This window comes from Anomalospiza imberbis, chromosome 5 (assembly GCF_031753505.1).
Source record: "Anomalospiza imberbis isolate Cuckoo-Finch-1a 21T00152 chromosome 5, ASM3175350v1, whole genome shotgun sequence".
In the NCBI taxonomy this organism is placed as follows: Eukaryota; Metazoa; Chordata; class Aves; order Passeriformes; family Viduidae; genus Anomalospiza; species Anomalospiza imberbis.
Genome location: NC_089685.1, coordinates 26,075,478 through 26,096,423, shown reverse-complemented (window position 1 = coordinate 26,096,423; position 20,946 = coordinate 26,075,478). Strand labels below are relative to the sequence as shown.

At 39.6% G+C, this 20,946-nt stretch overlaps 1 protein-coding gene and 2 long non-coding RNA genes across 6 annotated transcripts in view; 2 read left to right on the top strand and 1 right to left on the bottom strand.

Moving 5' to 3' along the window:
• The first annotated feature begins 130 nt into the window (after positions 1-130).
• Positions 131-10,816, top strand: LSMEM1 (leucine rich single-pass membrane protein 1). 3 transcript variants are annotated; one of them, XM_068189957.1, is made up of 4 exons: positions 131-1,375; positions 5,166-5,297; positions 8,345-8,482; positions 10,200-10,816. In XM_068189957.1, the coding sequence occupies exons 1-4, from the start codon at positions 1,342-1,344 to the stop codon at positions 10,385-10,387; spliced, it is 492 nt and encodes a 163-aa protein (XP_068046058.1). In that variant the 5' UTR covers positions 131-1,341; the 3' UTR covers positions 10,388-10,816. The 3 variants fall into 3 exon arrangements, with proteins under 3 accessions (XP_068046058.1, XP_068046059.1, XP_068046060.1); XM_068189958.1 differs by lacking the exon at positions 131-1,375 and adding an exon at positions 1,901-2,691; XM_068189959.1 differs by lacking the exon at positions 131-1,375 and adding an exon at positions 2,702-3,527.
• LOC137473889 (uncharacterized) lies at positions 8,409-13,150 on the bottom strand. 2 transcript variants are annotated; one of them, XR_010999036.1, is made up of 2 exons: positions 12,492-13,150; positions 8,409-11,398 (listed from the first exon to the last, which is right to left on the bottom strand). It is a non-coding gene; the product is annotated as an uncharacterized lncRNA (long non-coding RNA). The 2 variants fall into 2 exon arrangements; XR_010999037.1 differs by having other exon boundaries at positions 13,014-13,150.
• Positions 13,151-14,462: 1,312 nt separating this feature from the next.
• LOC137473888 (uncharacterized) overlaps positions 14,463-20,946 on the top strand; it is a 35,059-nt gene continuing 28,575 nt past the window's right edge. The window contains exon 1 of the long non-coding RNA XR_010999035.1: positions 14,463-16,423. This is a non-coding gene — a long non-coding RNA (uncharacterized lncRNA). The remainder of the gene's footprint in view (positions 16,424-20,946) is intronic.

The window sequence follows — 20,946 nt, the reverse complement described above, 5'->3', positions numbered from 1 at the left end:
TAGTCAGTTTGCAGTTGTGCACAGGTTTGTTACATAGCTGTAAATATAATGCATGTTGTTGCTTAGTTGCATATACATTGTATATAGATGTAACATTTGGTGCAGGGATACATTATAATACCATACATTAGCCCCCCACTAGCTCAAAGGTCCATTATGTTGTAACTGATACATTACGTGGGGTGGATAACTGTAGTCAAATGCTGTGTGTCAGATTGGATTCTTTATATAAAGTAATTCATTGGCCAAGTGTTCTGGTAAGAATGTGCTAATACAAAAAGATGACCATGTTTGTGTGAAGTTATTTTAGTAACTTTTTAAAACTCTCCAGTGGTAGACAAGAAATCCCTGTGTAAGTTAGTTTTATCCTGACAGGGACTATGAAGTTCAGGAACTTCCATTGACAGTGAAGTAGTGAATGACAAATATTTGCCTCCATGTAAAATAAAAGCAAGATTCTTGTGTTCTGAAATTGAATATTTAATTTTTGGAATAAAGATATTTCTCACTGCCTGCTATCTGTATAAAAGTAATTATTCCATGAATGAAAAGCTGTAACACTGGCAAAACCTAAAGTATGAAAGGGATGGGTTTGTTTATTTGCTGGTTCAGACACATACTCGGGGTATTCTCAGTGTGTTAGTAGATGCTGTGTGCAAGTCTACCTTGCTGTGTTTCAAATATGTCTTATTCTTGCATGTGGTCTGCACAACTTTCTAATCTTGATTTATCATTGCTTCTCTGATGGTTTTGACCAGTTTTCTAGTTTTGGTGCTGCAAAATATGTTCTCCTTTATCTTAGAAGAACCATTCCAGTTTCCCTGTGCTCGTCATGTTAACTACTCTTCTAACCTCAGTTTCTGGTTCTATAGGACTGAAATGTGCTAGTAGCTGAGAACTGTCTTAGCTACTTGGGGTGGGGGGGGTGTTATGTAATAAAGACATTAAAACCTAGATAGGTGGAGCTTCTGAACCTGAAGATCTCTAAAAGTGCTTGTTCGAATAAACCACCTTAAAATGTTTGTCACCAGATAAAGTAAACATTGCATTAAAAACAACACTGCCCCCTGAAAACTGTTGCCTGCTCTGATAAGGGAAAGTTGGGTTTGGGGGGAGTGGTTGTTTTTTTTTATTTTCCCCTCCCAGTTTCTGATTACAGCTGAACGTATTCCAGAAAGTCAATGAATACTAATAAGTTGTACTTTCTAATTTAACCTTTTTTTTTTTTTTACCCCTCAAATAATCCACTATGTAAGAACTTTTTTGGCTTGCAAAACTGATCATTTGGACTACACAAAACCTTAAACTGAAATCTGTGATGATGGAGCACATGTCAGTGTCATGCAAGTGGAGAAAAAACTGACCCTTAAACGAGGTGAAGCTGTGTGCCTGTACTTGCCCAGCCTAAGACCATTCCGTTTGAGCTAAACTGTTCACTCGAGCCTGTTGGTGTCTCCTGCAGCTTCTGCTTAGTCACCTTTGGTGTCCTTTGCCAGGCACTTTTGATGGCTTCATGTCCAGTGTTTCTGAGCACCTCCTGGCAGGGAGCCAAGCAGGTGGTTGCCCTTTTCCCTGTTATACTGTAGCTGCCAGCCACAGTGACCTGCGTGGCTTCCAGTGCTGTTGCAGAGGTGGCTCTTCTGCAGCCCTGCAGACATCCCTTGGGTTTGCAGACCTTTTCATCTGGAGAGGCCTGGGTCCTTGTCTTACAATTATTTTGGTACCAGGAGTTTTTGGGCATGGATATCAGACTGATTTTTTTTTTTTTCTGGCTTGCACATCTGTATTTGGAGGGAGGACTTCCAGGAGCCTCCTGCAGAAACGGAGCAATTCTGAGCAGCAGAACATGTCAGCTTAGGGTGGGAAATATGAATCAGGTGATTTATTCTTTTGTTTCCTGAGAGAGAAATATGTTTATGGGCAGTTTAAAGGGATTCAGAATTTTTGACATAGGATAGCTTCAGAAAGGATTTGTGGTTTTGAGCTGCAGTCCTTCTGCCTGTCAATACAATGTGCTGTAACACTGCCTTCTGCCATGTCAGCAAGGAAAAAAGTGATCAAAAGAACTCACCACCAGTTCATCAAAATTTAATCTTTGAACAGCTAAGGATGCCAGACAAATTAGTCCACCCCATAATATTGTCTCACTTGAATTCATAAAGCATATGAGATAACAGGGGAACAACCCTGTTTTTTCTAGTCTATGACTTTAAAATACTCATGACTGCAATACTGTGGAAATGACTCTTCTGCATAGCAAACTGGTTACTCATAGCTACAGTGTTGTAGATACTACTCTTCTGCATAGCAAATGCATTTTAGACAAGCACTAAACCTAAGAGGTTTGTCACTATCAAAAAGATTAGTGAAATACTGATCATCAGTAACAACCCTCATTCTCCATGGTGGGATATTATCATGAGTCCAATATAATAAAAAAGAGCTGTGTATGTGCTGATTTCTGTTTTAGCAGATCAATATTGCAAAGTGAGTATACTTAGCCAAGCTGAACTCTAAATATAGACTGAGAGGGGCAGTCTGTTTCACAGCTATCTTTATGGGTACTGCAGGACTCAACAGGTTCCTATGGGACTAAAAGTAGAGAGAGGAACTGCAGAACAAGTTTTCTTCACATGATTTTCACTGGCTGATTTCTTCCATACTGGCACATTACCTGAATGTAATTATGTTGTAAGTAATGTTTCATTCTCATATTTTTTAACCTTTTAGATTTTATTTCCTTTTTTTTTTTTCTGTGAAGAATTCTCAATGTTTTCTCATTCTAAGGGTTTATTTCCCACAATGACTTAGGAAGAAATTTAAAAGTTGCATTGGGGAAAAAAGTCTTTAGGCAAGGTTAAAGTACAAGATAAAGTGAATCCAAAGGTCCCAATATTTAGATTGATTTGTTGGGAAAATAATCAATACTTTTATCCAGTGACACTGATGTTTGTATCCTTTCTCCTTTGGCATGTCAATGGAATCAAACAAATGTAATATAAACTTTTTGAATTAATAATGGTAATCTTCACTGTGTTTACATGTGCAAATACTTAAATAATAAGTGCAGAAACATAGAATTCATAATATTAATGAATCAAAGGTACTCACATTTATTGCAGCTTGAGTACTTAAGAAGAGTGTTCCCTAAAGCTGCAGGGAGGTTTTAATCAAAATAGAGAAACAACTGCTCTTCAGAATCTAAAAATAGCCAACAGCCTCTGTGCATGGAGTGGTGACTTTTGGCATGCAGTTCAAACACAGGGCTCCATAACGATTGTGCTGGCTGAGGATGTGCATGTGGGGAGACAGCAGAGCAGAGCCAGCTCTGGTGGGGATGTGGCTCACAGACTGTGCTGCCTAGTGCCATGTCATGCTCTAGAGGAAGGACAGTGGGCACAGCCATATGTCCTGAAGTTCCTGCTGCACACCTAAAAATCATATACTAGGTAAGGTTAACCCCTATCATGCCAGCTTTTCTACATTTAGTTTGTACTTTAAGGAAACACTTCTGAACAGAGAAAAAAGTAAGTTGTAATCTTTTCTTATGGGCTGTTAAAAAGAAATATGAAAATATCCATATAGTCCTGCCAGTCTCTACTAGCAGGAGAACAAGCCTTGTTGTCAGGATTGCTTTCAGCGCTTAGTCTTTAGACTTACTGAGGCTCATTGAATGTCCACTTTGTACTGTGCTCAGATTTGGGGGAATTATAGTGAACTTCTGCATTTGGTTTGATGAGGGAAGGAGTGAGGATTTTCTGCAAACAATTAGGGTTCAGATTTTAGGTTTTTAATTTGAGTGTTTTATTAGGAATCTATTCTTACTCTGTTCTGTATTCCTTGGAGAGGAAGAAAAGCCTCAGAAGCATGTCATGTCGAGAGGACAGTTAATCCATCTAGGATTCAGAAATCACCCTTAGGTGCTTAACACATGTCATCAAGGGAGGTTTGCATCCCACAAAGTGCTGATTTATATTGGCAGATAAAATTGAACTTGGGAGCTTTATAAAATACTAAATAGGTAAGATGCATTCTACTCCAAATTTAAACTAATCTATGGGGGCTCCCTCCTTACATTCACTAGCAAGAAAAACGTACATTTAGGCTGTGATTCTAAGGTGAGAAAGGAATATCTTAGAATAAGAGGGATATTACCTGGAGGAATATATTTTTCTTCAATAATTACAAAGGGAGTTTTCAGTGACAATTGTAGACAAACATGCCTACTTAGAGTGTCTGCATCTCCTTATGGCTAGAAGTGTAATTTGTTTCTAGAAGACATTTTTACAATCAGAGTAGGGTAAAGAAAAGCAAAAGACTGATAAGGAATAATGTGCAATACATAGAAGCCACCTCCCTAGGTACTGCTTATTTTCTATATATAGTCTTCTTTCAAAACTGTATTTATGTTAAGAATCATTCACTGAATTCATGCACCCAGACTCTGCAGAGAAACTGTACTAATTGAACTTAATCTAGTGCCTTTTTTAAAGCAAGGGGTACTAGTCTGAAGAAGTAGACATGTGAAGTAGACATTTTTTCACAAATAATAACTTCACAGTGATATTCTAAGCTGTATAAACAGATACATACTCTTGTTGCTTATCTCCTACATTCATACCTGTTCTATCTCCCAATTACTTGATGCTGAAAGAAGAGGACCTGAGTGGCATCCTTTCTGGAAATATTAGTGAAGGTTAGGCTTTCACTGGGGTCAGGATCTCACACCACCTCTTACCAAGTACTCACCAAATCAAAGGATAATATATTAAATATGTACCATTCAAATCAATGCTGGAGCCAGTCAAATTGACTTTTCTCTTTCTTTCCCTATACACACATGTATGTGCACAAACACAATGTAAAAATGAAATGTTTTAATCATCAAAGATTTCCGAGAATGAATAGGTGCTATGTATTGAGTTGTCCCTGCCTTCAAGATCTAGTAAGTGTGCTGGTTCTTCAAATCTCTGTATTTTAAGGATTGTTTAGGCTGCTCAGTATTTCCTTAGAACAGGATACCAACTGTTACAAGTTATTTCCCATAGCCATGGGAAATAGGTAAATTTAGGTAATATAGGTAATATTATTAGGAATAATATAGGTAATAGGTAAATAGGGGAAAAGGTAAATTTTATTTACTTTTAAATTATTGTTTCTTTTAGAGACAATGGAGAGACCTTCTATGGAATTTAACCTGCCTGATACTCATGAAGAAGGAAAACTTTATGTAGTTGATTCCCTAAACAACCTAAACAAGCTAAATGTTTGTCCAGCTGAATCCCAACGTTCACTAGGTATGTATGCTAGATGATCTGTGGATTTCTATATATACAATCCATATTGTGTGTCACTGATGTCAACAGCCTAATAGACCAACAGGTATGCCAAGCTCTGTACTGAAAAATGTAAGAAAAAGATTGAAAATGGCATAATTTAGACAGATCAGACAATGGTTTAGCTGTCCAGGCTGAGTATTTCTGCTTTAGGTTCCTGAAAATCCTTGCATTTAGTTAGGGATTTACTTTCAAACCTGAACTTATCTTCCATTTCAGTTGGGATTTACGAGGTGATTTCTTGCAGGATAATGTCTGTAGTAATGCCCAATATACACCTACTAAGCATATAGCATCATAGCTCTTCCCAAGCACTAAAATTCATTTGTGGCAATAGAAGCACCTGAGAATTTCTGCTCATTCCTTTAAGACACATCTCCTAAAAACTCCAACCAGTTACCTGAAATATCCTGTGAAACCTTTAAGCATTTTACTTCCCAGACTTTCTTTACTCACAGTTTCAGTTATGGCTCCCACATTTCTACTGGTTTGATAAGGCTTTTGCCTTTGATTTCTCACAGCAACAAGAATATTTTCACCCAGTGATAGCTACAATTTGAGTTCTTTGTGACCTGAAAATATCTTAAAACCTGGAGCTCTCCAGCAGCATTCCACATAACAATATTTGAGTCTGCTTTTATTTCCCTTATTATAATTGCAAATTTGAGTGAAGAAATTTATAGATCAACAACTATGTTGAAAGGTGGCCATAATTTAATCATGCTTTCTAATTATTTCTTTTCTCATTACTTCTGTTTCCAAGTCTTCTAACTTTTCCTAATCCAACTGACTGGAGTGGTGCTGGTTTCTACATTTAATGCAAATAATTTAGACATAAAGTACTAATTCCTCATATGCAGATTATCTTGATATTGTCACTTCTACACAGAGGAAATGAGACAATGGCATAAATCAATTTTAATTTTAAGAAACTCCTTTCAGTGTCACTGCTTTGCTTTCTTTTGCAATTTTATTGGAGAGTATTATTTACTTTTCAGGTAAATATACAAGATTCTGAGGAAACATGTGGTTCTCTGGAATAATCACATGCATGCCCCTCCCTACATTTCAGCAGTAAAAAATGGTAGCTCAATAAGTATTTTATTCATAAATTTGTAAAATGCTTTGGTTCCTTCTAGGATTATTCTTTTAATGTAGCTTTTAAGCTTGGAGAGTCTATAGATATCTCATCCTCTCAGCTAACTTACTCAGCAAAAGAAAACTCTGGTTCTCTAGCTGGAAAATCAGAGACATGTCAAAAGCTGTTTAAAATGCATATGTTGTTTGGTTGCTTCAGTAGGAGCCATGCAGTAATTTCATGTTTTAGATGATAAAATGTTCCCACTGCTTGCAGTTTGACAAGAATGTGTGCTCACCAATTCCTCACAACACTGCGGCCTGGCATGTTCAGCCTGATGAAACAGTAACAAGCATTCATTAGGCACAGTGAGCTCAGATCACTTTTGAGACCACTATTGATAACTCAGGGTGCTTGGCAGGCAGCAGAAGCAGGCCCTGCCTATCCCTATTATTCTGATTAGAAACCAGTATTGGTGCAGACATTTATTATATGGTGCATTTGTTATGAATGCTAAGGTAATAAGAATAGAGCCTCAAAAGAGAAATATGAAAATATTTCATCTTACTCATGGACAGGAGTGTGTTAAACACAAAATAAAGAAAAACAGAGATATTCCCAGAGATCTACCAACTCAGTGAATTGCTCAACCCTAGGTACGGTCATTATTAAAGTCCTGTAATGGTATATGCAGTCTTTCTTCAGCTTTATCACTACAGGCTCAGTTGCAAAGACCTCAGAGATTTCCACCAGCTAAAACAAGAACATGACCTAGAAATACATTTTTCACAAATGCACACATTACTCTCCCTTTCAGAATGGCAAGAGAGCAATTACAGAAGGATAAATTACAGTAATTTGCATGTAATCTTAGTATGTATGAGACTGACACCAAAGTGAAATTACATTAGCTTTCTCCTCCCTCCAAAATAGAAAAGAAACCCAAATCTTTGTAAGTTATTACAGTAGTATACAAACTTAAGATTAAACAAATCTGGCTCAAGTGTAAATTTTTTACATTCACATGGATTTCCTCATGGTGTTCACTTGATTTGTTATCTTCAGGGCTTGCTGCCACCTCACAGTGATTGCAACTGTTTCTATGAGAGAAACTGCTGAATTTCCCTATATAAGCAACACATTATGTAAAAAGCAATGAACTGGCATGTTGAGCTGATTCAAGATCAGCATTGCAAGTGCCTTTCCTTTTCCCCCTCATTCTTCCTGTGCTTAAAGGATAACATCTGAAGCCCCTGTGGGAGTCTGTTCCATTCTTGACAATTAGCAGGATAGGTGCCTCATTTTTTACTGGAATGAAACCAACAAATCCTAAAGATGAAGAATATTGAAAACATTTGTTTTAAGATAAAACAGTCCTAAATTCATTCTGTCCAACGTTAGAGCCTTAACTGAGGTTTTTACTTCGGGAGATTAATCATCCCAGGGATACTTCTCATTAAACAGAAAAATAAGCATATCTAGAGGATGAATGTGTATGATGAACCGGTACCTTGGTTTTCAATATGAATTTTTCTTTCTTCCCTTTTGAAAAGGTTAAATGCAATCAAGCCCTTACCAATCTGCCTGATGAAAACTTCATTGCAACCTTTGTACATGTAAAACAATTGTAAAACTCTGAACCGTAAAACAGGTCAACTTCAACAAAACACTGTATTTCAACACAGAAATGTTTTTCTTGAACATTTTCTAGCAGCTATAACAGATGTATAATTTTTTATATTTTCAAACTCAAGCTGAGTTCATAAAGTTGATTTCTTTCCCTTTCATGAAATATCACAGGAAATAAAATCTGTTGGCCAAATATACAATGTATTCTGCATCATTTCATGATATCAGAAGTATTTTGTCATGCTTACCCTAACCAACCTTAAAAAACTGTATCACCAAATGATTTGTCATCTCTTAACAGATGAGGAAGAGAACACTGGTGGTACTGGAGAGAGTATGGCAGGGAGCAATGCAAGAAACCAGTGTTTGTTCTTTGTCACCTTTATTCTTACTTTGACCATCAGTTTGGCGCTTGTTTCATTTGTAATATTCTTAATATGTAAGTAAGCCAAAGAGTAGTTCTTAAAAATGTAGGGCCAACTGGGGAAAGAACTTTGCTGTAATGTGTCATGCTACCTTGTAACATGCTATTCCTATATTTGCATGGTCAAAGGCTTTGGCTGGTTCTGGGCACTGGGTCATGGTCCTGGGGGCAGAAGCACAGGCAAACAAGTCTCTCAGGGCTGAAAGGCACAATATCATTCTTAGTGCTAAGGATTTGTGAGCTTCAACAGCTGCGATGAATTTCTCTCAGCAGCATTATACTGTGATGCTAAAAATGCTGACTGGAAATTAAATTAAAATTTAAAGGTAATTGTATGGCAGTGAGATACTTTGGCAATGTGCCTTTCATTCCTTTCCAGATAAAACTCAGTATTGGAGTCATTCCACTGAAACTGGAATTCCACCCAGGCTAACACTTAAATCAGGCTACCTGAAGGAAGACCTGACCCCTTGTCATCAAAGTACTGACTGGAAATTGATTTGGAACTAAGAAAGTCTTAAGCATAAGAAAAAGAATTAGACATTTATCAAGATTTGCATGTAGCATTGAGTCTGCAGACACAATTACTGTTCCAGTCTTTTAGGACTGATCAGGCAGGTTTAGCTAAAGACATAGCTGATTAATGGAAACCTTGTTATCTTGGGGTTTTCTGAGCTAATAATATTGAATAGAATCTGAGGTGCATTATTTCAATTTACAAGACTATTTTGGAAGAATTGAAACCCATATGAAATCAAGATTTCTTATATCCTGTAGTAGGGAATTTGCTCAAATATAGCAAAAATCCTGATTTTTCTTTTAGGCCAGGAAATCCTAACTCTTGACTAAATTTTCTTACAGGCACTCAAAGAAATATCAGACAAGTAAAGAACATAAAGTATATTTTAAGTAACACATTTGTAAAATCCTAATTGGAATATCTCATACTTGAATTTCAGATTTATTTAACATGGACCTGCTAAAAGTAGAGCCTTGGTACAGAAAAATTAGATTTGGGTTGCTCTAGTGGAAAAATTATAAACTAAAGTGAAAAAAAATTCTTACAAGAATTAAAGCAGTTTTCTTGGGCTCAGGTTGGTGGAAGCCTGGGTTTTGATACTGATTTCCAGTGGTGTTTCAGTTTATTTTACAATGTTTTATTAGATACATATAGATATAATGTGTTCTATAATCTGAGATGTTTGCAAACCACATGAATAGATTAATTTAGCATTGCTACTGTTATATGTAAGCTTCAAAACACATGGGTAAATTTTTTAACTTCAGAAAGCCAAAATAAAAATAGCTCCAGAAGTGCATATTGGCATGCTAGAGGAGGCTGGCCTCGAAATGTCAGTATTTGCAAGAATTTTTCTTTTATTTAAAATAAAATATATGCACATGCCACAAATTGAATCTTGAAGCCCCTACATAAGACATTTCCTTGTTGACACTAATGGTTATGCTCCTGAAAATTGCAAAAATTTTCTGAGCCATATATGATATTATTACTCTGCACTAAATTAAAAAAAAGAATCCAGCAAATAAGCAAAAAAGAATGTAGTGGGCAGGTAAACCCACCAGATATATAACTTCTTATTATTAGGTTCTGCAGTTGTTATCCTGTTTAATATTTTTAGTCATCATTGTTCCTCACAGGAATACAAGTGAGGGTAATGACGCTCTTGACTTAAATGTTGCCAATTTAACATGGTACATTCTCCTTTTCAAGTTCAAACTAGAAATGAGGTGGACCAAATATCAAGCAGACTACTATCTGAAAAGAAGAATATAGAAGAGCTGAAGAAACTTAACAGTATTATATTAAAGCATCTGAATCAATCCAGAATTAAGGAAAAGCCTTCTGATCTTCATGATTACCTCTTTACCCATGCTGAGCTCAAAGTCCCTGGGGAATAAATCTTCTTTGGGAAGAAATTCAGCATATTCATAACTCAGATATGCTCACATATGGCACACAGGTTGCTGAAACATGGTTGCTGAAACATTGCTAGAAAAACCAGCTGAATTAAAAATATTAGCAATTAGTATTTTATCCTGTTTTACGTGGACATAGATTTGTAATACTAAACCCACAGGATTCACAATAAACAATGGATTGTCAGTTTGGGGCAAGACTTCCAGATTCCCTGTGCATTGTAAATCACAGGGGAAAGGGACTGGTTTTATTTTAAATGTAAGTGAATGATCACAGAAAATCACGAGTTCTGTTCACATGATACCAGCATGACCTTGTTCACTTAATCATTCTTCTGTTACCTTTGTACAAGCTTTCTCTTTGTTTCTATTACTATTTGTATTTAAGGATAACTTCAGATTTCATAACTTGTAAATAAATTCATTTCTGCTCTAGAGTTTTGTGGTTTTCCCTTCTGTGCATCTAAATATGCTGATATACTACTCTTTTTGAGAAAAAAACACCCAAACTTGAATAACAAGCCATTTCATAAGATGCCATAATCAGTCCACATTTGTATTGACAGTGAGTATCCTATTGCCTTACATGGAAAATGTGTTTAGAGGACTCAGTCTGGTAATGTCACAGCATCATCGCAGCCACTCTATCTCATAGCGATGCCAATACACTGTACTCACAATTTGCAGGTGCAGCCCAATTGTTTTTATAAAGTGATATGGAGAAAATACTATATGTTCTTGTACTCCTCCCTATGGTTTCTGCTGCTCACTGTCAGAGAAGGGCCAGATGAAATATGTTTGGAACCTTCATGGTTTTAATGTTGAGCGGTATCTCAGAGGCTAAAAGGAGCTTTAAAGTTCTCATTCTCATCAATTTCTTTCTTATATCTTCTGGACAGTTTTACAAAAAAAAGTCACCAAAGTCAACAGCTAGCATTGCAGTCTTCTTTTCAGAGATCATGATAGTCCTTTCTCTGATGACTACTTCATTGTCTGCAACAAAGGGAAGAACTAAGTCCAGGAGAATTTCTCGGTATCATTCTACTTGGATTTGCCCACAAATGCTATTCCTACTATTACGTGTGCCTTCCTTTACACTTATGTTTTACATCACCTTTCTATTTCCTGATTTTCAATTTCCTGATGTATCAAGTTATGTCAAGTTATTCACATGAAAATAGTGAAGATTGGTTTCAAGAGTTTATCACTCCTGCTGTTACTTCCCAGCTGCAATTTAGGTATCTCCTCTGGACATCACAAGTAGTTTTTACAAAGGTGATTCTAATACAGCTATCAGAGAATGAAAAAATAAGTGTAGAAAACTTGTAAGGAAAGGAACGCTGAAAGTCTAACCCAAACATCTTTCTGTAAATGCTGTTAAATGATAAAAGGTATTTTAAGACTAAAATCATGACACTTGCAGTGTTGTTTCTCTGTTCTTCCCTGAGCTGTTACCTGATTTTTAGTGACAGTGTTAATTTCTCATCTCTCCCACTCCCATTGTAGCTACTGTAACTGCTCTCAAGCTCTGCCTTGCATTGACACACATCCATACTTGTGAGCCAGGGAGAAACACTAGTATTTGGCACTCAGTGTATCTCAAATGTGGATTTGTCACATCCCTCATTGCAACAGCAGTTATCAGAGCAGTCTGTGGTCCACTAAAACTGATACCAAGAGTCAATAGACTTTTTTTTTTTTTTCTGTCAGGAAACTGTAAAAAAAAAAAGTGTGCTAGATCAACAGTCTCCAAAGGTATGAAGTGTTGTCCTCAATTATTCTTAATCTGGTTGTTCAATCAGTACCCATAATAAATCCACTTTTTCTGTCTCTGCTATTGATTAGAAGTGTTGTTTCATTCCATGGTTTCATCCTGCAAGATGTGAGTGACCTCAACTGCACCAGACTTATGACCAGCTGAGTCATAATAATGTGCAGGCATGCTCAGTATCATACAGGACTGAGGCTTCAAATGTTCCTTTTCATATTTAATTGCTTCTTCACTGGCAGTGATCAGCAATGAAGATCAGTGACTGAAGAGGTGCAAAGGTCAAATGCTGATCCTGCTAGTGCTGCTAAAACACACCTAATGTTGGGAGATACTTGCAGACACAGAGGGTGTGGGGTAGCAGTGATTAAGGCTGCCTTTGGCTTTCAGCTCAAGTTAACAATAGTTAAAATCCATTTACTGTCAGAACTGCTTCTATATGATGTCAGAGCAAGGGCTGACAGCAGAGTACCACAATCCCTCCATCAACACTTTCTGGAGGACCCCCTACAATGTCCTTTAGGGGAACTTTTCTGTCTAATCTACCTGACAGTTAAGTAGTCCCAAACAAGCCAATACTTGACTCAAAACCTCCTACAAACCTGACCCTGAAGTGAATTTCAGCTCAGTTCATAGGCCCATAATCTTTATCTCAAATAAACAACTAAGTAAACTCCAAGCTCCAGCTGCATGTGGCATAACCTCTGTGCTGCATATGGATGTTCCAATATCTCCTGTAGACATGGGTAAGATCTGTTCCTGTATAGCTGCATATCTCAAGGGCCTTTGCAATGTCTGGTGTTACAACCAGAGGAAGATGATCTGACAGCTTCATCTTACAGTAGTCACAGCTGTTCTTGGTAGTATTGCTTCTTCCCTTTTTCTCTTATTTGCAGGCTGTAGAGGTATCTACCCAAAGTAACTCATCTACCTTTCAGTAATTCCACTGTAAATGAAAAGTGTGCACAGATAGATTTCACAACCCTCACCTGCTGCAAGTACTATCATTGCTGAAACGACAACATGGTTTCAGGAAACTTTCTGCTGAATAAACCTGGACAATGCTAGAAAAATGCTGGTAAGCAAAGAAGAAAAAATGGAATATTTAACCATAAATATACCTCCACCTCCCATCAAAGACATCATCATGCCAGTCCCTGAAGGGTTGGCTGAATCTTTAGGTTGTTAGGTAATATCAGTAGACAAAATACTTTCTTGCCTTGGTTAACTTGCTGATAAATTCACTCCTTTGTTCCAGATATCCACATCAGCCCTTGTTCTTGTTAGCTTCAAACCATCAGACAGTATCTGAGTAGAGAATAGTATCTGACAGTATCTGTGGGGAGAATATGCATTACTAAATATTACTAGAGGGTCAGCTGGGGCAAGCATTTGCTTCCCTTGCTTGGGGTCACGTTACCTTGAGAACATCAGCTTGTACTTGGCCTTGTGCTGCTCTAGAATGAAACAGCTCAAGCTCAATATCTGCAAACAGCATGTAAGAACTGAGGGTAAAACATCCTTTATAGACACCTGTCCATGTCAAGGGTTACATAAATCTGAACTGTGGGCACCTTCAACTGAAAATAAGGCACAGACAATAAAGAGGGATTCTTTATTGTCTGTGCCTTAAAACAAATGCCTAAGTAGCAACTAAAAAAAATAGATTTATGCTTTGACTAGTAACTGGAAATCATTTGTCTGAGAAGATGCTTATCTTGGTCTTTTTATAAGCTGCTAGTATAATTTTCTTGGAGATGTTGGTGAATAATGAAAGTTGGATCAAAACCTCAGCCCAGTGGTACTGGGATTAAGAGGATTGTTCTTTTCAATTAAGAAAAAAAGCACATTCAGTCTATTGCATGTTACACTTCTTATTTTCCTGACAGATTAACAAGAATACTAAAATTTAAAGAGAGGGATGGAGGGGGTGAGTGTACTGTCACTTCCTCTGGGATACGTAAGAAATAATAACACTAAGGCCAAAGAAGTTAGTCCTATTCAAGAAACCAATGAATCTTAGAATTTAAGAAAAGGCTTTTACAGACTCTGTTTCCGATCCTTTCTCTGGTTTCTGGGCCACACTTCAGCAATAGAAATGCTGTCCATGATTCACTGATGAGCCAGCAAAACCCCTGAATGGTAATGAGAACCTTCCAGTAGAAACAGTCACAGCACAGTGCTGCTGCTAATTTGTCACTGTGAGGCAAACCACATTACACACAAGGGTGAAAGGACAATTTAAAAATCGATTGCCTGCCAATTTAAATACCTATTAATAATTATGGGTTTGCTTTTGAATTCTGCACTGCTCATTTAATCTTAATATCTTCTTCATCCCATAACTGACTTTGGAAAACAGTGTCTGTCTGCAAGGTGACACGAAATGCTGAAACTCCCAGACACCCTTTACTCCTCAGCAAAACTCATGCATAATTCATTAACTTCCCATTTTTAAGGTGGATTTTTAGTTTTTTGGTTTTTTATTTTTTTTGTGGGGGGGGTGTGTTTGTTTGTTTTGTTTTTTGTGTGTTTTTTAATTTATTTATTTATTTATCTATTTATTTATTTTAAGCTTTAGTTTTTTCTTAAAGCAACACTGAAACATTTTCTTCAGAAGAAGTCTCCCTGAGTACTCAAAATTATTTGGGTGTACATTCATAATGCATTAAGATGATAGGACAATGAGTAATGGTTCAAACTGAAGAGAGAAAATTTAGGTTAGATATGCAAAAGAAATCCTTTACTGTGAGGGTGGTGAAGCAAAGGAACAGGTTGCCCAGGGAAGTTGTGGATGCCCCATCCCTGGCAGAGCTCAAGGCCAGGTTGGATGGAGTATTGAGCAACCTGGTCAAGTGGTAGGTGTTTCTGTACATAGCAAGGGGTTGGAACTAGATGATCTGTAAAATCCCTTCCAACCCAAACCATGCTATGATTCTATGATTCTGTATGTAGGTAATAAAAATATTTTTAGCGATTTTTTAGCAGAAGGTATGGCATGGATTCTATGTCTTTTCATGCATTCAGATTGGTGTGCTTGAGCTGATTTTTTTGATCTGAAATAGTTTTTAGGTTGCACTTCTTGCATGGATGTGATGAATCAATGCTCCAGCTCCCTGAGGTCCTAGTGTTTAGAAGCTGGCTTGAGACTACATTCCGCTTCATGAAAAAATCTGCAGCAGGAGGATTCCCAGCTATGGGCACCGAGTCAGCTCGCTAAAGTGCATGGGGAGTGAATGAAATCCAGGGAACCGATTCAGCATCTATAAATAAATACTGATGGACTCAAGGTCTTCTCCTCGAGGAAGGGGGGTACTGACAACACATCGAGATAAACTGATAAAAGAGGAAAACCTCCGGGATTTGAAACCTCTTCCTAACGCAGTTCATATTTTTTGTGTCTTCCGCAAGAAGCAGCCTCCAGCCTGCGCAGATGCTTGGGGCCTTTGTTCACCAGGCAGCTGTGCAGCGGGGGCGGCGGGCGCCGGCCAGCGCGGGCATTCCCGTCCTGCTGGAAACAGCCGCGCTCCGACCCCCGGCCCGGGGGGCGATCCCCGGGGACGATCCCAGGCGGGGCGGGGGACCCCGGGGATACCGAGGCACCACCTTGGCAGCATCTTGGCACCACCTTGGCAAGGGCGGTGCGACGGGGAGGGGCGGGCTGAGGTCGGGCAGCGGGGGCGAGGGTGAGCGGGTCGGGGCTGCGCGCCCCGGGCGAAAGGGCGCTGCTCAGGCGGTCATTGTGCGGGCTGAGGAGCCAGGCTTCCTCAGTGGCTCTCGCCTTTTTAACTCCTCCCTTTCCCCCAGCTCCCCGCCACCAGCGCTAATGCCTTTTCAATGAATTTTGAGATGTCTATTGCTGTTTGATGGAAGTTGTCGAGTCATGTACTCACCAGGCTTGCAGATGGAGAAACAAGAAGGCTTGGCAGAAGTGCAGCTGGTCAAAAACATTACCTTGAAGAAAGAGAGAAAGATGATCTAGTACACGTGCTGTACTTCCCATAAACGTGTGCTAGTGTCAGTATGCCTTTCAGTATCTGCAATCCAATCTCTGCTCCATTACCCGCGGCCCGTGAAGCTGCTCTGCCGTAGACGACAGCGCTGCACCCAGGGGGGTCTCCATCAAATCAAGTCTGAAAAGGAATTAAACAAGTAAGTGACCCTTGAAATGTGCCCAAGCCTTTCGGCATTCCCCTTCACAGGAAGGAGGGAAGGAAGGAAAGGAAGCAAGCAAGCAGGAAAGCAGACAGGTGAGGCTGGCAGATGAAGCTGGACAGAGGGATCGTCTCTGCCAATCCTGGAAAGCATGAACCTCCCAAATATCTGCTTAGGCCATGTATGGGGCACAGCTGGGTTAGGGACTGTCACAGGAGGAACCTCATCCCACCTTGGAGGTGGGAAATGGGCATTACTGGGGCAGTGAAGCGGGCTGCGTGCATGGGGAAGGTCTGTGCTGGCCCCTATGGGTATGTGAAATGCAGCCCTGTCTGGGGGTGTGTCAGAGTCCAGGACATCCCTCTGGCTGCCCTGGCTGTCTCCAGACCCTGGCAGGGGTCTCGGAGACCCTGGCATGAAGTCAAAAACATCTGTGGCTTCGATTTTAGCCAGTGGAAAAAGCTGTCAATTTTGTATGAGGAATTACAAGCCACAAGGATTTTAGTAGTGTGATGTTTGAATTAACACAGGGTGGAAAAGTAGAAATTTGTGATTTTTAGAATGGGGTTCAAGGGGGTACAAGATGGAGGAATTTGGGCGTGTCCTGGCCTTCTTCTTCTTCGTCTTGTCCTCCACATCTTGGTGTGATGGTGACACTTTTCTATTGGTTCAAGGTAGAGATTCACAGTCTAACATGGCTGATGGGAATTGGTAATAAATTGTAAACATACACAGGTAGTTTTGAGTATATAAGGTGGGAGCCGCCCAAGGCTCAGGGGCAGAATGCTATAGTGGACTTGCTAGGCAGAGCTCGGCAGGTCAGAGAAAGAAAGCTTTTAGACAAGAAGAAATAAACAACCTTGAGAAAGCAATCAAACGCATTCCAGACTTCTTATTTGGCTGTGTCGGGCTAGGGAAGCAAAGACTCTTTACGATCTTGGGGTCACCTCGACCTTCTGAACCCCGAGAAATCGACAGGGGCAGACAAAGCAGGAGCCCTGTGCTCAGCACATGGCACTGGCTAGGCCTAGGAGCTGGGGTTATGTCTTCTGAGAGGTGGTTTGCAGTGGTTAACTTGGATCTGCACTAGTCTATTCATCATTTTTTTGCTTTAGATTTGTGATAAAATAACATTTTGCCAGTGACTAGAATGGCCATTCACATGCTGATGCAGAATGTACTTCTAAGCCTGTTGCACAATCATAGAGGCACATACTTTGGCACATGCATTTAGGCATATGCATTAATTTGGAGAAGATGTAGGCCCTCTGGAAAATTATCATAATACAAGGGGCAATTTTTTATCCATGATCTATTTACTCATTTTGAGATGCAAAATTTCTTATGCCACTTCAACAACCCTTCCCAGTACACTATAGGGCAAGTAATGATGAATCCAATTCCTTCAATAAATGTCCTCCATTGGAGGACAAATGTCCTTTATGCACCCTTGCTACATTTCCCTTTCTATAAGAATCTGGGATTTGTAGTTTGAATTTCTATCATCCTACTGAAATAGCTGCACTACCTGTCTCAAAATGATATTATTATACAATACTTGCCATCCCAAATTAGCCAACAATCTGCCTCTTTCTGCTCTTGAAAGAAGTAGTTAAACACTACATAGTGAACTGAGTCTGTTCAAAATGGGCCAGTCCTCTCATTTCTCAGAGACTGCCATCTCCTCTGTATTCAGATTTCCTCCTAGGGGACCTCTGGTATGGGCTCAGTCCTCGCTGGACCGCTGCCATCTGATTTCTTTGTTCTGAGCAATTCAAACCTGTTGTGGATTAAAATATTTCAAGACAAACTCTTGCTTGTCTCCTTAAAGCTGTCATCCTAGAATATAAGGAATTGTAACTACTATTTTTAGTCAGTTTAGCTATCCATCTTGGCAGGAAGTGAAGCATCTTATTTGTAAGATATTTCATGATTATTCTGTGCATCTCAATGCAGAGTTCTTTTTCCACTTAAAGGACAGCAGTCTTCACATTTTTGCAGCCACAAAAGTATTACAGTATAATTGGAAGGAACGCGTACCCATCCCAAACTGTTAATAGAGTCTTCTATCCTTTACTTAGGAATAGCAAGTACTAATACCATTACTTGGCATGAAATAACTATTTGGAAGACTTTCCATACAGGTTCTCCTTGCCAGCTCCAGGTGCCCTTGACAAGTAAAAAGTATTATGGTAGTTTCCAACAATTTATGTTGCATAGCTTATTTCTAGGTCTTTGTTAGATATCTAAAAAAGCAATGGGGTTTCTAATTTCTAATTAAGTTGCCTCTTCCTGGGGGATTCTTTTATGAGTACCACAGACTGTACTCCTCACCTGCTGTTAATTTCTTGCCAGCTATTCATGCACTGTATTTTCTTGTTCCTACTGCAAAAATACCGTATGAAAGTCACAGAGTCACAGAATGGGTCAGGTTTGAAGTGGCCACAGAGGGTCAGCTGATCCAAGCTCCCTGCTCAAGCAGGGTCATCCCCAAGCACGTGGCACAGGATTGCGTCCAGATGGTTCTGGAATATCTCCAGTCAGGGAGATTCCACAGCCTCTCTGGACAACCTGTTCCAGTGCTCAGTCACCCACACAGTTAAGAAGTTCTTCCTCATATTCAGGGGGAACTTCCTGTCCACCAGGTTCTGCCCATTGCCTCTTGTCCCATTGCCTGGCACCACAGAGCAGAGCCTGGTCCATCCTCTTGACACCCTTCCATCAGAGACTTATAAAGATTGAAAGGTCCCCTCCCAGTCGTAGCTGCTCAACACTGAGCAGGCCCAGCTTCCCCAGCTCTCCTTGTAAGAGCGATGCTTCAGTCCCTTACCTTTGTAGCCCTCCACTGGACTGCAGGAGCTCCGTGTCTCTCTTGTACTGAGGAGTGCAGAACTGGGCACAGCACTCCAGATGAGGCCTCACTAGGGCTGAGTAGAGGAGTAGGTTTACCTTCCTTGACCTGCTGGCAGTGCATTTCCTAATGCTCCCGGGGACACCATTGACCTCTTGGCCCCCAGGGCACACTGCTGGCTCAGGGACAGCTTGTTGTCCGCAGGACCCCCAGGTCCTTTTCCACAGAACTGCTCCCCAGCAGGTCAGCCTCCAGCCTCTGCTGGTGCCTGGGGTTATTCTTCCCCAGGTGCAGTTCTAACTGCTGACACTTCTACTTTTTCTTTCTCAAATGTATTTTTTCCATGTAAATGGTACATGGTTAATAGTTGTCGCCGAGTGCTACATTTAAATACCCTGTAATTTGAGACCTATAGCCTTCACCTAGGAAATAGGAAGCAATAGCTGAAATCTCCTTACTCCTTACTCCTACCACAGGATAGCTGAGCAGCCTCTTGTTGAGCTAGTGGACAATGTGGGAGAGGGGACAACAACACTATCACTGCCGTTCTTGTCCTATGTAAACCATGATTCATCAGAAGTGCTCTAAACACCTGAGCAGACTGGGTGCTGTAGGACAGAGTGATGCACAAACTCATTTCTGAATTGTGAACTAGATGTTAACTGACCACTATTGCCTGGGGAGGGTATTTAGATGCTCAGAAATATTTTTTGCTGCAAAGTTGTGTTTGCATCCTCCCAAAGTTACATGACAAATTACCTGGAGTTTTGAAGATCTCAATTTTGATCAGAGGTGAATGAAGTGACAGCTGGAAATAAGGTGCTGGCAAAAAGCTGCATGATGATAACATTCAAAGAATCATTATCAGGATGAGCTAAATAGGGTGAGGCATCTAGTGATCAGAATTAGATAATGACATAGTTTAGTTTGGTTTGATTTGGTTTGGTTTTGTGGTGGTGTTTTATTGTTGGTGGTTTTTGTCTTTTGATTTTGTTTGCAGTTTCTTTGGGCTTTTTTGGGGGTTTGTTGTTTTGGGTTTCCCCACTCCTGCCCCCAGGGAAAACAGTAGGAAAAATCCTACTAGGATGCATGGGCACAAGATTTTTCTGAGTCGTTATTCTATCTGTCTGATGTAAAAGGAAGAGAGCTTCTTAACCCTAATGTTCTTACTGCTGATCAAAGCTGGATCTGAAAATTAATTTTTTCTCTTCTAAGGCCAAAGGAAGCCTCTTGCTCACTTTGGAAAGGAAGAAGATACTCCATAGGTGTGCAAGACTCTCCTGGCAGCAAATAGGAAGAAGTGATGATAGCAATTGCATTTGCCTTTCATTAACCTTCTCCTTTCTGGAAGTTTCTCTCTGTCTTGATTTGGCGTTTCAGTCTCGGCACCTAAAACACAGACGAATTCACTGAATGAATTCAGTGGGTTTTGGCATAGTTTGCACTTCAGGATACTCCTGAATGGGGATGAGGGGTCCCTGTGAAGCAGAGGAAGGGAAGCAGTGACATCCATTGGCAGAACTTCCTCAATTATTTAAGCTTTTCAGTTTTCCTTTCACATTACAAATCACTGAATTGAAAACACAGACAATACAGTTCCCTTATACTGAGATGTATTTTTTTGTGGAGTATATAATGTATGACACCTTCAAGGAGAATTTTATACAGCTTAGCAAATTCACCAATTCATGAAAAATAAAGAGAAATACTTTGGTAATAAGTGCTGGTAGAAGGGGCTTACAATGGGAAGGTTTAAAACAGGCATTA

What these genes read in the sequence shown, in the direction of transcription:
- LSMEM1 (XM_068189957.1), top strand. Translation starts at nt 1,342, where the DNA reads ATGCAAGTGGAGAAAAAACTGACCCTTAAACGAG. An exon ending in AAAACTGACCCTTAAACGAG is followed by an intron (nt 1,376 to 5,165) that starts GTGAAGCTGTGT and finishes TGTTTCTTTTAG; the next exon opens with AGACAATGGAGAGACCTTCT. An exon ending in TGAATCCCAACGTTCACTAG is followed by an intron (nt 5,298 to 8,344) that starts GTATGTATGCTA and finishes ATCTCTTAACAG; the next exon opens with ATGAGGAAGAGAACACTGGT.